This window comes from Marmota marmota, unplaced genomic scaffold, assembly GCF_001458135.2.
Source record: "Marmota marmota marmota unplaced genomic scaffold, marMar, whole genome shotgun sequence".
Lineage (NCBI taxonomy): Eukaryota > Metazoa > Chordata > Mammalia > Rodentia > Sciuridae > Marmota > Marmota marmota.
In genome coordinates, this window is record NW_026000026.1 from 9,607,172 (window position 1) to 9,624,763 (window position 17,592).

Consider the following 17,592-nt stretch of genomic DNA (forward strand, 5'->3'; position numbering starts at 1 on the left):
TGTTTGCCAATATATCTAAGTGTTTGGGTAACTTTACCACTGAAACACCAAGGTCAAGTCTTAGTTTTCTCACAAGCCAATATCCTTCTCGGTTATGACTTTAATAGGATTTGCATTTCAATCCAGATTTCCTGAAAGTCATGCACGTTAATGAAACTGTCCCATTATAGGAATATTAGAATGATATTCCTTAACACAGAATCATTAACTTGGGATTCTAAGCACTTGGAGAGAATGATAAGTCTTGACACTTTTTTTTAAGGCAGTCCATGGCATAAAAGACACCATTTGGCTTTTCCTGTTTCCATCCCTGGCAGTTCATAAACGTGTGAATGAAATTGCTGCCCAGTTCAGCATGGGAAGCGCTCCGCCTAAGTAGAGACATGGGAATGGAATGTGTCATTTCATCTCTTCTCCTTCTCTTGCAGGCTACGCCCAGGAGGAACAGCTAAAGGAAGAGGAGGAGATTAAAGAGGAAGAGGAGGAGGAGGAGGACAGCGGTTCAGTAGCTCAGCTTCAGGGAAGCAATGACACCGGGACAGACGAGGAGCTAGAAACGGGCCCAGAGCAGAAAGGCTACTTCAGCTGCCAGAACTCTCCTGGAAGTCATTTGTCCAATCAGGACGCAGAGAACGAGTCTCTGCTGAGTGATGCCAGCGACCAGGTGTCAGACATCAAGAGCGTGTGCGGCCGAGATGCCCCGGACAAGAAAGCGAATGCTCACCCCAAGCTTCCAAGCGAGGCACACAATTGCATGGATAAAATGACCGCCGTGTACGCCAACATCCTGTCGGACTCCTACTGGTCCGGCCTGGGCCTCGGCTTCAAGCTCTCCAACAGCGAGAGGCGCAGTTGTGACACCCGCAATGGCAGCAACAAGAGTGATTTTGATTGGCACCAAGACGCTCTGTCCAAAAGCCTGCAGCAAAACTTGCCTTCCAGGTCGGTCTCGAAGCCCAGCCTGTTCAGCTCCGTGCAGCTGTACCGGCAGAGCAGCAAGATGTGCGGGACTGTGTTCACCGGGGCCAGCAGGTTCCGCTGCCGGCAGTGCAGTGCTGCCTACGACACCCTGGTTGAGTTGACTGTGCACATGAATGAGACGGGCCACTATCAAGATGACAACCGCAAAAAGGACAAGCTTAGACCCACGAGCTATTCGAAGCCCCGGAAACGGGCTTTTCAGGATATGGATAAGGAGGATGCTCAAAAGGTTCTGAAATGCATGTTCTGTGGTGACTCCTTCGATTCCCTCCAAGATTTGAGTGTCCATATGATAAAGACAAAACATTACCAAAAAGTGCCTTTGAAGGAGCCAGTGCCAACCATTTCATCAAAAATGGTCACTCCGGCCAAGAAGCGTGTGTTCGATGTCAATCGGCCTTGTTCCCCTGATTCCACCACCGGATCATTTGCAGATTCGTTTCCTTCTCAGAAGACCGCCGCCAGCTTGCAGCTGTCCTCCAACAACCGCTATGGCTACCAAAATGGCGCCAGCTACACCTGGCAGTTCGAGGCCTGCAAGTCCCAGATCCTCAAGTGCATGGAGTGTGGGAGCTCCCACGACACCTTGCAGCAGCTCACCACCCACATGATGGTCACAGGCCACTTCCTCAAGGTCACCAGCTCTGCCTCCAAGAAAGGGAAGCAGCTGGTGTTGGACCCACTCGCAGTGGAGAAAATGCAGTCCTTGTCAGAGACCCCAAACAGTGACTCTCTGGCTCCCAAGCCATCGAGCAACTCAGCATCCGACTGTACAGCCTCGACCACCGAGTTAAAGAAAGAGAGCAAAAAAGACAAGCCAGAGGAAGCCAACAAGGGTGAAAAGGTCGTGAAAAGTGAGGACTATGAAGACCCTCTCCAAAAGCCTTTGGACCCCACCATGAAGTACCAGTACCTGAGGGAGGAGGATTTGGAAGATGGCGCCAAGGGCGGAGGGGACATCCTGAAGTCTCTGGAAAATACTGTAACCACAGCGATCCACAAAGCCCAGAATGGCGCCCCCAGCTGGAGCGCGTACCCCAGCATCCACGCAGCCTACCAACTGCCAGAGGGTGCCAAACCGCCTTTGCCCGTGGGATCCCAGGTACTGCAGATCCGACCTAATCTCGCCAACAAGTTGAGGCCCATCGCTCCAAAATGGAAAGTCATGCCACTGGTGTCTGTGCCCCCAAACCTGGCCCCGTACACTCAAGTCAAAAAGGAGTCGGAAGACAAAGACGAAGTCGTGAAGGAGAGTGGGAAGGAAAGTCCCCAGGAAGAGGCATCGTCCTTCAGCCACAGTGAGAAGGAGCCCTTCCCCAAAAGTGAACCGCCTTTGGAATCCAGAAAGGCGGAGCCGTGTCCCCTGAAGGAGGAGGACAAGCTGATGAAGGAGAGCTGTGAGAAAGAGAAGCCGCAGCCCGTGGAGCCCGTGTCTTCTCTTAGCAACGGATGCGCCCTCGCCAACCACACGCCGGCCCTGCCGTGCATCAACCCACTCAGCGCACTGCAGTCCGTCTTGAACAATCACCTGGGCAAAGCCACCGAGCCCTTGCGCTCACCTTCCTGCTCCAGCCCAAGCTCAAGCACAATTTCTCTGTTCCACAAGTCAAATCTCAGCGTTGTGGACAAGCCGGTTTTGAGCCCTGCCTCCTCCAGACCGGCCAGTGTGTCCAGGCGCTACCTGTTTGAGAACAATGACCAACCCATCGACCTGACCAAGTCCAAAAGCAAGAAGGCCGAGTCCTCGCAAGCACAATCCTGTACGTCCCCACCTCAGAAGCACGCTCTGTCTGACATCGCCGACATGGTCAAAGTCCTCCCCAAAGCCACCACCCCCAAGCCTGCCACCTCCTCAAGGGTCCCTCCTATGAAGCTGGAAATGGATGTCAGGCGCTTCGAGGATGTGTCCAATGAAGTCTCAACTTTGCATAAAAGAAAAGGTCGGCAGTCCAACTGGAACCCCCAGCACCTCCTGATTTTGCAGGCACAGTTCGCCTCGAGCCTCTTCCAAACATCAGAGGGCAAATACCTGCTGTCTGACCTGGGCCCGCAAGAGCGCATGCAGATCTCAAAGTTTACGGGACTCTCCATGACCACCATCAGCCACTGGCTGGCAAACGTCAAGTACCAGCTTAGGAAAACGGGCGGGACGAAGTTTCTGAAAAACATGGACAAAGGACACCCCATCTTCTATTGCAGTGACTGTGCCTCCCAGTTCAGAACCCCTTCCACCTACATCAGTCACTTGGAGTCTCACCTGGGCTTCCAAATGAAGGACATGACCCGCATGGCTGCGGACCAGCAAAGCAAGGTGGAACAGGAGCTCTCTCGGGTGTCGTCGGCTCAGAGGTCTCCGGAAACAATAGCTGGTGAAGAGGATTCAGACTCTAAATTCAAGTGTAAGTTGTGCTGTCGGACATTTGTGAGCAAACATGCAGTAAAACTCCACCTAAGCAAAACGCACAGCAAGTCACCCGAACACCATTCACAGTTTGTAACAGACGTGGATGAAGAATAGCTCTGCAGGTATGGGTTTGCTCCCAGGCCGTGGCAACCTCAGCCTTGAGAGGAGCTGATTAAGGGAGATGGGTCTGCTTAGAGGCAGCCCGTGTCTCCTGAGGCCAAGCAGGACAGTAGCTCGCTGCAGTAGAATTATTTTTATGAAGGACCAGAACATGATAAATAAGTCCTAACCCTTCTCTCAAGTCCTCCAGTTTACGGTGGGGGGATAGGATAAAAAGGACTTAGAGAGGCCACATCCGCCTATGTTGCTTCTAGGCCTTCATGATATATGATCCCCGAGGCCCAATCTCCCCGGGGCCACCAAGGCTCTCCCTCCTTGTAATGAATAAGTGCTAACTTTTCACGGGTCCATTCTACGCCCCCCCCACCCCACCTTTCCAGAGCAATGCTAATGACTGACAAAATGGTCAAAAGATGAGCAATCAGGATGGGGGACTGCTAGGGGCAGTCACTACACAGAGATTTCTTAATCAGCTCATGAATAGCTTAAAGTTGTCTTTATTATTGTTACTTGTAATAATGCTTTTTGCAGCTTGCTTTTAGCAATTGCTACCTTTCACCTCCTTCCCTTGTCTATTTCCTACATTAATTTTCCTATGAAAGAGCATGTGCCCTTAAGGAGATGGTAGAAAAATACTCTTCTCTGCAGAGAATTGAGAGGAGGCCTATTTTCCTCTCTCATCTCTTGGTTTTCTTGAGGGTAAACTATCATCAGAGTCCACCTTTAACAGAGAAAGATGGAATGTATGCCCTTGAGATTTTATTTTACATAAAGAAATAAATGGCTCTCTGCCCACTTCTGGTCAATGCGCACAGGTTCCCACAGCTTAAGGTAATTTGCATCAAGTATCATACAAGTTCATGCCTTGAGTAGTCACTGGATACTCAAACTACTTATGTCACCTCAGAAGAGAGGACAGAGACAAAGGTCAAATGCCTTGGCTGATAAGTCGCACCAGCCATTTTCAAGCGTTAAGCATAAGCAAGGCTGGGTCATAGCAAATTGCTGCCATCTCCTTTTTTGCATTACCTCTACTTCCTTTTCTATCCCCTTCAGCACGACACCCCCACATGCTAAGGACCCTCACACATAATCAGACAGTCCTCCACTCGGGCCACATCCAACATAAGGACTCAACAGGAACTCAAACTTCTATGTCTACCAGTCCAGTTTAGGTCATGCTAGATTACAAATTTGTTCTTAATTAATTCACAATAAGGTATGGAAAGATAATAATAACATATGAGTTCTGGCCACCCCCTGTTGTCAGAGCATTTGTTTGGAAACAGGAGATTTTCAGATCAAGCTCCAAGGGTTTGGACACTATATCATTTCCAGGAAGAGAGGCATATTTGTATGGCATGGCTCTGGCCTCACCCCATGCAGGCAGGAAGATTTTCCTAGCATGAGGATGGCCCAGATGATATGAAAGGCTAACATATCTGATGCAGGACTCTTCCCTCAGTGAGAAGATCTGAGCTTCTGATTGGGGCCTATATGAAGACCATCTTTTTTGTTTGCATGTTTTTATCATAATAATTAAATGTTATTGGCAGATTCACATTTTGGTTTCCAGCATGATTTTTTCAGCTCATCCTATTGAATGAAAACCTAAATGCATCTATTGAATCCACAGGTGGGCCCAGGGCTCTGCAACGTCCTATTTATTTGCTATATAACATATTACATTTTATGTAACTTGCTATTATGCTTTTCTGGTCCTTTAAAAAAAAGGTGGACATACACAGAATACCTAGAGAAAAGAAAGATATTTCAAAGCCAATTGCGGTGGGTCCAAACCAAGAGGATAAATAGGTGATGTTTATTTTGTGCTATAATAAAGACCAATTTTCCACCTGTTAGGTTTGTAATCATTTTTTAAACTGCGGTATGTAAATAGGGAGAAGGGAGAAAAAGAAAGCTCTCATCCATCCTCAGTCAAAATCTGAAAAGTACAATATCTGCTCTAGAGAAGTAAGAGTAAACCAATAATTTGGGAAAACATACACAAAAGGTACTTGCAAATCTGTTAAATACATAGATAAGATAGCTACTTTCACCTCTCTCGGCATTCGTACAGAATAAACGTCTCTAATGTGGACCTTCAAAGCACCATGTTAAAGTGTAATCATTCCAATCCAAAGCTCCATCCTTAAGTAACCACCATTGTGATATGAATCCGAGAGGATTGCAGAGGAACAGGTTGGACTCTTTGGGACTCATTTAAAGCGGTGCGAGTCTGTTTGTGGTGCCATGTGTGTAGAAAGACAGCGCTGGTACTGGGTGTGTTTGTGTCAATAGGAAAAACATCCCACTCTGCCTGAACGATTCCCAAGCTGTGTGGAGGTGGGGTCTCTGTGCTTTGCTCACCTGGGGAAGAATGCCTCGACCCTCAGGGTCCTCTTTTAGAATGACCTCTATGCCACACCTTGCCCACAGCTTAGAATTATGCATATTATGTTTTTAAATGGTCACGAAATGATAGCCCTGCTATCTGGATCTCTAATCTCAAGTCGGTTTGAGTGAGAGCACAAATGGTTGACAGTGACGTGAGCACAAATGGTTGACAGTGACGTGATGTTTTAGAAGCATGTAGAGATGTTTGGGGAAATTTGGGAGCATTAACATATCTTTGTTTTCTGAAAGATATAAATTTTGACCTGAATTTTTCTTTCCTTTCTTGGACATATCTTAAATCCTGCAGAATGTTCTGCCAAATATTAAATTCACATGTTCATTAAAAATTCATTAGAAAATATTAAATGTGCATCCCTATTTGAGGACATAAGTAATCTACAACTACTTCAATATGTATTTGTATACATCTTTAAAAGCCACATGCTCTCAAAGAATAGAAATTAAACAGAGAGTAAATCATTGAGACTAAAATGCATAAGGATTTGAAATTATAGTCGTTACCATGTAGTACAGAGTACAAGTTTAACAGCATACCTAACCTGGAAATGGTTGGCAGAAATGTATTCTAGTCCAATAAGCTGCCACCTCTATTACAGACAGCTTGATGGAAATACATGTTCAGGGCCAAAAGCACATAAGGTTGCCAGATAAAATACAGGAGGGACATCCAGTTAAATCTTCATTCCAGATAAATGACAAATGTATTTTTAGTATAAGGAAGTCTCAAATAATGCATGGTCCATACTTATATTTCAAAAAGCATCCATTAGAAGGGGAGGTACTGAGGAATGAAATTGACCAAATTATATTGTTATATTGTGTGCGTGTACAAATATGTAACAACTAATTCCACTATTATGTATAATTATAATGCACCAATAAAACATGAAAAAAATCATTTATTGTTTATCTGAGACTCAATTTTAACTGAACATCCTGTATTTTTATTTGCTAAATCTGGCAACCCTTACAAACGCTTAGATTATGGCAGCCTAGCAAGAGCCGAACAGGCTGGACTAATTAACATCTGTAAGAGAGATCAACCGTGTCTATATTCATTAAATAAGCACTCTTCACTCCCTCCATCCCTCCCTCCCTCCTTCCTTCCTTTTTTCCTTTCCTTTCTCCCTCCCACTTCCTTCTTTCCTTCCTTCCTTCCTCCACTCCCTCCCTTCATCCCTCAACAAGTAGCCATCGTACTTTACTATGCACCAGATTCTATTTAGCAATAAAAACATAATAGTGAACCAGCAATCTTGCCATCCTAATAGCAAACTGTGCCAGGGCTTGCGGCAAACATTTACAAAACATTATTTCACATGATTCTCACAAGCAACCCTATAGAGTAGAGGTTGATTCAAACACATATGGAGAAAGAAAGGGGAGCAGATAGATTCTGTACACATTTCTCAAAGTCCCACAGTATCTGAGCCTCACTCATTCCGATCTAGAAGGCTATCTTCCACAAAGTAAACTAACTACCAGGGTGAGAGACCACCTCGTCCTGGCAGACAGACAGCTCAAGGGCAGGAGCTGAGAGGGCACACAGGAGGGACCTCTGCCCATCCCAGGGAAGCCAGCATGAAAGTGGTGGTTTCAGAGCATCCTTTGGGAAGCATGCTGACTAGGAAGGCCACCCAACCTGACTTCAACTCATCCAATTCAAGCCTTGCCCAGTTCAGCATCTATAAGATGTGGGCATAACACCCCTGTCCTAGGAAGGCTGGGAGAATCTAATAGATGCATGTACTTATTTTCCAAAGAGTCTGTTACATAGTAGTTTCACACATTAAAAAAAAAAAAAATCTACATGGGGTCTCCACAGGCCTTACCATGTTCCAAAGCCTTACCTGAAGTGTGCAGAATTTGAAGCCTTCTCAGGCTGAACCAATTAACACCTAAGGAGGTACCCCCTTGAATGCTTCAAGCTGCTGTCTGACTAAGAGAACATGATAGCAAAAGTACCATGCATTGGCCTCTTGCTGGAAGCCAGGCATGACTATGCATAGCACCCTAGTTTTGCAGAGAGGTAACCTGAAGCTCAAAGAGTTTCACAATTTGTGCAGGAACTTTGACACAGTAAGCACAGAGGTAGGATTAGAGCCCATGCCTAGCCAATGCTCATCAACTTTCTCCTGCCTCTTGGGTTCCTCCTCCTCTGAGGGTTCCAGGTGCTTCCCAGGCCAGATGAACCCCCAGCACTCAGAGAATAAGGCTGGAGAAGGTGGACAAGAGTTGGAGAATCTGGACCGAGCTGAGGCTCCAGATGTGAGTCTGAGGCAGCCATGCCTCACTTAATGACAGAGACGTTCCGAGAAATGCATCTTTATGCGATTTCACCACGTGTGACATCGCACAGTGAACAAGCTAAGACAGCAATGACGTCATTAGGCGATACAGTCTCGTGGAACCACCGTGGCGTATGGAGTCCAAAAGTCAGTTATGTGGCACTGACTGTATTGCAACCCAGGACCCTGGGGCTGGCCCGCAGGGTGAAGCAGAGAACCCCTGTTCTTTTTATTTTAATTCCCTTGTTCGGTCAGGTCATTACGCATTCACCACGGTAATGTCTAACCAAGACGCGACCCAAATCTCCCTGAAAATATATAGGGCATTCTGGCTCTCTTAGAAATTCATTTTGGGGAAACAAAATGAGAATCAGGAAGAGAGGGTCAAGTCGGAGAGGCTGGCAGCATTTCTCAAAGCAGCAAGAAAGAAACGCAGGGTCTTCCCTGATGTTTGCATGGTATCTGAGCATCTGGCTTCACTCTGCTCACGTCAACGCGGCTCGTTCCCACCGCGCTTTCCCCTCATTTGGACTTCCGAATACTCGCGCCTGACGTGTATAATTTGGTGCTTTAATATAGAGTAACATTATTTTTCATTTACTCCCGTCTGCCATCAGTATCATCTTTTCATTTAACCAGATGCAATTCTTTTTTCTTTCGCTAAATTGAAAATCCATGAGCGACAGGGAGTGCAATGTTTTAATTAGCTCATATTTTTTATATGGATTTATGTCTTTAAAATACATTTGTGTAATTCTTCAGCTAAATTAAAAACGTCTTTCTGCGAAAGTGAGGAGGAGAAAATAAAGAGCTAAATTGTGTCATTAGCTTAGGTAGGTGCGGATGGAGGACGGGGTCTAGCGGAGGGATACAGGACGGCCGCGGCCACTCCCCCACGCTGATTTTGAACTTGCCCTTGGTTTAAAGAAGTCTTTCTCTAAAAAAAAAAAAAAAGGCTTCTCGGAAAATGGCTTGGGGAGGAATTTTTCCAAGGCCCCTAGTAAGTAAACAAGCAGTTACCTTCAGTGAGCTAATTTGAAACCGAACCTTCCGCCAAACAGAACAGAAAAATAGGAGTCATAATGATAAACAGTTTTCCCCTGCATTTCTCTCTTTGTCTTTTTTTTTTTTTTTTTTTAACTATCAAGTTTAAAGCTTTCCACGATGCTTTTTTTCTACTTTATAGGAGACAAGTGACATTCCGTGGTAAATGGGAGAAAAAGCCATGCAGAACTGAAATCTCTCTAATGCATTGACACTAACTTGCCCTCTATTGTTGGAAATGAGCGAGCGCTCATGAGTGTTCATCAAACGGCTCCTAATGCAGTTAAAGCATTCAGCTATAATTTCTCCTTGCATTTATAATTACTGTCATAGACTGCACACCTCGGTGAGCAGATTAAAGCTATAAACTATTTAGCTGCGGCTCTCCGACGAGGAACTTGATTTGTCTGGCAGGAGTTATTTGTTAGGGAGCTTGACACTTCACATAAAAATGACTCAACTTGATGAAGAACAATGCAGTTTTAGCAATGCGGGGATTTTAAATCAGTCAGGACGCCACGCCCTGCAAGAATCGCAGGGCAGTTTGTTAAATGATATGTAGGCCACGGAGATAAGAGGATGTGTTAAGGGGACCAAAATAGAAGAGGATTGGGTGCAGCTGCTTCTCATCCGGAAGATCGGGAGTTTGTTGAAAATCAGCGTGTGTCATGTTCTCCTATTAAATCCAGTGTCAATGTTGCATGAGGCTCATCTGGCAGGGCAGAGGGAGGCCAGCAGCCCTGGAGCCTGTCACGTTTGGGGTTTTGAGCACTCTGTGAGGCTGTTGGGAACCTTTGCCTCCCAAAGCCCAGGACACCTGCGTCATGTGGGAAGTGGGGTTTGGGTTTGTTCTTATTTTTCCTGGACTCTTCTTGTATTTCTTTGTCTGTTTGCAGGAGGCACGTGATGTACATAGGCACAGAGTGTTTCCTTTGTGCTGATTCTATACCTTTTAACTGGGAAACCAAACAAAAATAGCTATTTCCCAGCTCAGATTCTTCTAGTTGTTGCACCTGATGACCAGGAGCTGGCTCTCCCAGGTATCATTAGCAACTTTTGTTTGATACGGAATCATCGTTCAGCCTCCGGCTCCTCACAGTCATACACAAACAAATGCACTTTAAGACTAGAGTTCAGGATCAAGCCTGCAGATTTATCAGCAACAGCAATGGGTGCAGGTGCCTAAATATTAGGGGTCACAAATACTAGCATTCCAAGGACTGAGAAGCAATGGGGACTCCAGCAGGCAGGGCAGGGGCTGTGACGCATTAGAGCAGGGAGCCCCTGGGTAGCCCCACAGTTACCCAGACACCTGGGAAATCCCAATCTCTGTGGGAAAGCTCCCAGTATTTAGATGGAGAGAGTTTTCCTGGTATGTTTTGGTTTGGTTTTGGTTTTGGTTTAGTTGTTGCTCTTTTGAACCGTCTTCAAGCTAACCAAAGTAGGTCTGAGACCAGACTTAACTCTAAGCTACCAACTTGCAGCCTCTGAATCAGATGGCAAGCCAAACATTGAAACCAGCCCGTTTCCTGGTGTTCTTTGTCGCCCTCTTCCTTCAGGTAACCCCCCAACTGGTGCTAGGACCTTGATTCTTATGTTCAGTGCCCCTGTCCCCGACTCTAGAGGAAGTGACACATCCCTCTTGTGATTTAATCTGGTAGCTTCTACATAGAGTAGGAGAGCAGCTGAGCTCTTGGTAGGTAGATGACCAGTCACATAGGCTTGCCAGAAATAGGGAAGGGATAACTTGGGGGATATAGGACAAAGACCAGGAAAGTTCGGAGACACTGTGGCCGTGCTGCTGTCCTGACATGACCTGGTTCCTCCTCGGAGGGTGGACATCTTTCTCCTTTTATGGATACTTCCCTCCCTTGCCGAGCACTTCCTGTGTGTGCATGCTGTTCAGGCAATGGGGATGTGGCCACCATCAGGACGGGCACACCCCAAGTCACTCAGCTGGTGGGGCTACGTGTGTTAATCCTGATGATCTTCAGTCAATGCCAGTGTTTCCCAGCGCATTTGGGTCTAAAATTTACTCTGAATCCTCCCAACAAATCTGCAAGGTAGATATCATTCCCATTTTAGAAGTGAGAAAACTGAGGTTCAGAGAAGGTGCTTCAGGTGCCCAAGACCCACAGCAGCAGGTGGCCTAGCTGCAACTCTAGACCACATCACAGGTCTGAGCACCAGGCTCCTCACACAACCACGCAGACCCTGGCTTTGGTGTGTTTTGAGCAGTCAGTGTTTCCAAGCATATGCATAAAGTCTTAACAAATCTTAACATGTAGCAATGCCCCAGTTGTAGCTATTTACCATGTTCCTGCATGCCTAAAACCCTGGCCCGAAAGCTCGGAGCTCAGAAAGAGCAAGCAGGTACATCCCCCTGCCTCTGAGGTTGCACCAACTTTAGCCCACATACACTCCTACACGTGACCCCATGTTCTTGCTGGTGACCACAGGACCATGGCATAAGATCCTGTTCAGTGAAGGGAGCTCTCCAGTGATTCACCACAGCTTGCCGATTTTCATACAGAGGCTACCCCACATTCACCCACACACTGTGGGCTGAGCACTTCCCATGTGTGCGTGCTTTTCAGGCAATGGGGATGTGGCAGCCATCAGGACAGGTACACCCCAGGCGCCCTTGGGGAGACAAGCAAACCTATAGGTCACACTGAAGAGATGGAAATGAGCTTGCGGTTTCCAGAGGGCTCAGGTCCTGCCTGTGGTTTAAATGTTCCCTACAAAACTCAGGTTGAAATTGCACAGCCCTGGGGCAGGGCTAAGAGACGGGGCTTCGAGAGGTGATTGGGATCAATGCGACGTCACGGAACTGATTCAGTTATCACAGAGGTGGGTCAGTCTTCGCAGGGATGGGTTTCTGATGAGAAGCGTGAGTTTGGTGGACAGTCCCCTCCCTGGGTGTGTCACATGGTACACTACCAGGGTCTCTCCATTTAGCACTTTCCAGCCTCTAGAACCATGAGCCGAACGCACTTGGATTCTTCATAATTTAGTCAGTGTGGGTGTTCTGTTATAGCAGCTAAACATGGACAAGGACGCTAGTCTCTGTGTCAGACAGCCCAAGCAGTACCTGCGAGTTGGGTTCCCCAAGAGGAAGCAAGAGCAACACCAAGACCCTGAAGGCAAGAGCCGGCCCAATGGATCGGAAGATGTGCCAGGCAACAGTCAGCTGGGTGGGGTGTGTCAGGTGACCAGAGGTCTCCACTGGGCGAGCAAGGGCAAAGCACTGAGAATGACAGCTGAAGAAAGCATCCAAGGAGTTCAAGGACTATGGGCTGAGCTGGGGAAGATGGGGAGAAATAAGGCCCAGAGAGGGTAAGTGAGTTACGCTGGGGCACACAGTTAACAGACTTCACATGTCTGAAGAAAAGGAGAACCTTAACTGGGCACAATTGGGAAGTTGGCCCAAGAGAAGGAACACGTTGTCACACCATACGGGAGGTGCAGGAAGGGTCTCCGTGGCAGTGAGTTGAGCAGGCACCTGGAGCGCAGGACAAGCTGGCCACAAGACAGGGTTCAGGCAAGGAGGCAGGAGGTCTGGGTTGCAGCAGATACACAGGCCCCACAGGGAGCAGCCAGGCCCCGGGGAAGCTGCTCTTCCCTCCCTGCTGTGTAATCGGTGCCATGCGGTGAAGGGCACCTCCCGGCTCCTCTGGAAGCGCAGCCCTTACTTGTGCCTCTGGGGCTGCTCCGTGGGAGGGCACAGCTTTGGCCCACCCATGGTTTTTGGTCACTTCCTGCTGGCGTTTTTGAGAGGGGGAGGGAGGTCTCACATACACACAAGAGAGTGATTCCATACCTCCTGACCGTCCCACACAGCCACAAAGACCCGAAGGCCTCGGGTCCAAGAGACACAGAGAGCCATCGGGGAGGACTGGCCCCCTGCCTGGCCTTCTGCCCTCCTCTCACACGTCTTCAAGGCTATGGGGCTGTAACCGTGAGTGAGCTCCTGGCCCTTGGGGACCTTGGACCTCGACTTAGATCAGGCTCAGGAAGGTGTTTGGTGATGGTCCCACTGACTGTCCGCAGTGGGTTAGGGTCCTGCCGATTCTCTTTGTTGCACTGAACGAGAGCAGGGGGGACACAGGGAGTCAAGGCAGCTTCCAGAGCAGGTGCATCTATCCCAAGACATGAAAGAAGAGGAGAAGGAAGTCAGGAGAAGAGACACCAGAGAGAGAAAAGAAATGGAAGGAGAGCAAGAGCAAAGGAAGATTCTGGAAGCTAAAAGAGTTCTATTTGTATGCTTGGTCCCACCCCCAAAACTGTTTCCCGTTCTCTCTGATGAAGCATAATAACTGCAGACTCAAGTTCCCAGGAGCCGGGTCCCTGTGCTTCCTCATGTACAGCAGCCCGAGCCCCTGCAGTCCAGGGCGACAGAGCTGGTCTCACTAACCTCAAGCAATGTCACCTAGGATAAGAAACCATTCACCTTGGATTTTCTGAAAGACCAGTGTGAGAACTGTCCTTCTCCCATGATTGCTAGCCTCCCATCATTGCTAGTTAGATGCAGTGGCGCACGCCTGTAATCCCAACAGCTTGGGAGGCTGAGGCAGGAGGATCGTGAGTTCAAAACCAGCCTCAGCAATGGTGAGGCTCTAAGCAACTCAGTGAGACCCTGTCTCTAAATAAAATACAAAATAGGGCTGGGGATGTGGCTCAGTGCTACAGTGCCCCTGAGTTCAATACCTGGTACCACCCCCTACACACACATACACACACACACAGAAAAAAAATCATTGCTAGTATTAAGAATAACAGGGCTATAATTATCAATTTTATTTTCTTTGAATTTAATAAATATTATTGGGCATCTGCCTGTTGCAGACCCTGAGCCAAGCTCTGGGGTGCAGCACCATCACCAACAGAGCTGCTTCTTGACTGTGTAGTACTCCACTTGAGTAGGGGAGGCAGATGATAATAAAATAATCACCACAGCTAAATATCAAAACATGGCAGCGGGAAGTGCCACCAATCAGGGTGCGTGTGGCTCTGAAAGTCTCCAGTAGGACCTTTGGCCTGATGATGAAGGTCCGGGAGGCCGGGACAGGAGATGGGAGGGACAGCAGGTGGAACAGGAAGTATGATTCAGACACAGGAGGAGGATGCCTGTGCTAAGGCCCTGGGGAGAGTGAGAAGAGGGCTAAGTACAGGACAGAGAGAGAGGATGATGTGGATGGAGGCCTCAGTCACTCCGTTTCTCCTAATATTTCACCTCTAAGATTTCACCCTGTGCGCGGCTCTTTAAAAGCACTACCCACCCTTACAAGATGAGTGACATCCATCCATCTTACATGAAAGGAACTAAAGCTTAGAAATAATGAAAATCCCGAAGGTCACAGTAAACAGCAAGAGGGCAAAGTGGTCCAACCTCCCCTGACTCTGCAGGGTTTCACCTCCCAGGGGACTTGGTCAGTCACACCCTCTCCCTCTCTGCCAATGAATCACCATCTACAGCTGGCCCAGAGAGGCAAGATGCCTGCTGTGGTCAAGGTCAGATGCTCACAAACACTTAATAAACCCTGCGAGGAATGAATGGGCCTGTGACACTGACCCACGTGGGTGTTCACGGACCGGTTCTGTGCGCTGCGCCCTGCTAAGCGCTTTCCCGTAGTACAGCCTTTCTCACTCCTCCACGACGTTTTGAAATGGCTGTTTTTAATTAGTCTTCCTTTCTGCCACTAAGAAAACTGGAGTTTTAAGAGCTCGGGGACTTGTCCAAGGTCACCCAGCTGGTTCAGGTTGAAGCTGGATCAGACTCCTCCCCAGAGCTTTGGTCTTAACCCTTCCCGTCCTGCTTTGGGCAGCAGAAGGCAAAGTCCATACAGATTCAGCCGGGCTGGCTTGGCCTCCGGGGGCTGGAGTGTTGAGATCTTTGGGGGTGGAGGGGTGGGATTTGAACCGGGAGATCACATGAAGGGGATGGAGCGGGCTTGGAGTGTCTTTTTACCAAAAACAACTTTCTGTTGCGATTTGGGGCTGCAAGTGTGGGGAGTTTTCTAGGCGGGATGGGAAGGGACTTCGTGCAGGTACAGACCAGAACTTGAGTTGCTTACAGTCATTTTTGTGTCTAGTCGAGGAGATGGGAGCCTAAGGAAGGAGGGCGGAGCCCCACAGCTGGGAAACTGAGGTACTTTTGAATTCGGGGACTCAGGGGTGACCTACAACGGCTACCATGGCCTGGGAATGGCAGTGCAAGGCCAGGGATCAAGCAAGAGGAGAGGGGACGGCCAGATCTGGAAGTAGCCAGTACCCCGTGTCCCTCATGGTGACCTGTGGGGTCCGCTTGGCTTCTTGTTCCCCTGGGATGAGTGTGGGCGAGGCTTCATCTTCAGAATGAATGACCGTTTGTGAACGACACAGTGGTGACTTTAAAACCGTATCTCAGGTGACTATTTGATCATACCAAACCTCAGTTTGCTGGTTAGGCAAGTGGGGCTGACGGCCATTCTTCATGGGGCCATTCTGAGGATTAAAGGAGATGGTCCCCCTTTCGCACCTAGAATGTAGTCAATGGTAGCAAATGTCTCTGTGGGCCACCATCTTTGCCAGGACTCTCAGAGGTCAGGGCAGACTTTGGGCTCAGACTCACCTGGCTTCAAGTCCCAGCAGTACCACTTCCTACCAACTGAGCCTGGTCAAGTCAGCTATTCTTCCTGCCCTCCAGCTTCCCCTTCCCTAAAACACAGTTAAAAATGCTAATCTCCCAGCAATGCCTGTTTAAAAAAAAAAAAAATCTACATTCAGATTGATAAAATAGCCACACAGGTTGAGTGGCAGTAAATGGCCTTGCGGTCTCCTTTCTCCCACCCAAGGTGGGTGGTCAGGACTAGGTGAGACGGCCTCTGAGAGCATTGGCACTGGGTCTAGTACCCCAGGCAAGTGCTAGATGAACTTCACATTCCTCTGGATTCCCTTGATCGCCTGCCTCGAGAAAAAAAAAACAACTCCTTTTCATTTGCTAAAGGCTTAAATCAAGATGTGGAATGGATTTCGCTGTTTCATTTGAATAAATAAGGAGGCTCTGAGTACAGATTTATCTAAAACTGGAGAGAGCTTCATCCAGCACCCTCCCCTCTGACTGCCCCTGCTCTATGCCCAGCTTCCTTGAAAAATCCCACAAGTTCACTGGCAACTGAGCCACGCTTGGGAATCTCCACCCTAGAATGTTCTATCCTGATTTCAGTTCTGATGATGCTGGCGGTGCTGGCAATGGTGGTGCTAGTGCAATGATGTTGACCACAGGTGGTAACAGACATGCTGAGAAGGTGCGTGGCATGGCATCTTGTCACTGCCATCCTTATTTTCATGGGCATTCATAGAGAGTGATCTTTTATTGAGCACCATTTTGAGTCACCATTTTGATTATGTTATCTGCAACAATGGGTGAAATAGACCTCTTCCTTCAGTACTTCTTTTTCTTTTTGACCAAAAGAATTTGATATATTTTAACATCACCTCTGAGAAGTAACTGGAGACTACTTTTATTCACAAATTTAACTTGGAGGAAACAGGATTTTTTTTTTTTTGATGAAAGTGGAAGTCAGAAATCCATCTGTAGCCGACACTACAGAGATGCCCAGATTCCTGATACTCTGACCTTGTGCCCATTCCTATCTTCTGCCTGTTTTTCCTTCTAATACAGGAACCTGTAACTGTTTCAATTTCCCTCCCCCGACCTACTGGAGCTGTTGCTGCAGGTGCAGAGTGCCCTTGAGGCCTGCAGGTGATCGCCCCTGGATGACCCTCAGCCAATGACTGGCTCATGTCTGAAATATCAGAGCCCAGTCCTGGCCTCCAGTGGGACCAAAGAATGAGCCACAATGATCTAGGTCCCTTGTGTATATTATCTCAACTAATCTTATACCTAAAATTCATTTTAAAAAGAACTGGGATTACTCCTAGCCTGCAGGTAAAGAAACCAGCCCTTAAAGAAATGAAGTGACATACAAGAAAAAGTTGCCAGGGAGTATCCCAACTAGAGATCAAGTGTAGACAAGTGGATGATTTTCCTCAGGCCAGAACTGAGGCCGAAAGTCCTCCTAGCATCCTTCTGGGATCTCTTGGTCAAATTCTGTAAAGTGTACACCGGGGTGTGAGGTGTGCACACTCCTGTCCTTCTCAGGAGAGATGGATGGGCAGAAGTTGGAAGACCCCTGAAGCCCAGATCTCCGATGTAGGCGACTTCTTCCACTCGGGCCTCCAGCACATTGGCCCTCTTGGTGGGCCTGGTGGTGCCTGGTATTTAAACGTGCCTGGGTTTATCTGATATTTTTTCATTGATGGAAAAAAAAATGATGTTTCAGGTTGTTATTT

General features: G+C 47.8%; 1 protein-coding gene across 1 annotated transcript in view; it reads left to right on the forward strand.

Moving 5' to 3' along the window:
• Window positions 1-379: 379 nt before the first annotated feature.
• Tshz2 (teashirt zinc finger homeobox 2) overlaps window positions 380-17,592 on the forward strand; it is a 182,444-nt gene continuing 165,231 nt past the window's right edge. The window contains exon 1 of the mRNA XM_015479706.2: window positions 380-3,380. Within this exon, the coding sequence (XP_015335192.2) occupies window positions 395-3,380 (2,986 nt within the window). The 5' untranslated portion in view covers window positions 380-394. The remainder of the gene's footprint in view (window positions 3,381-17,592) is intronic.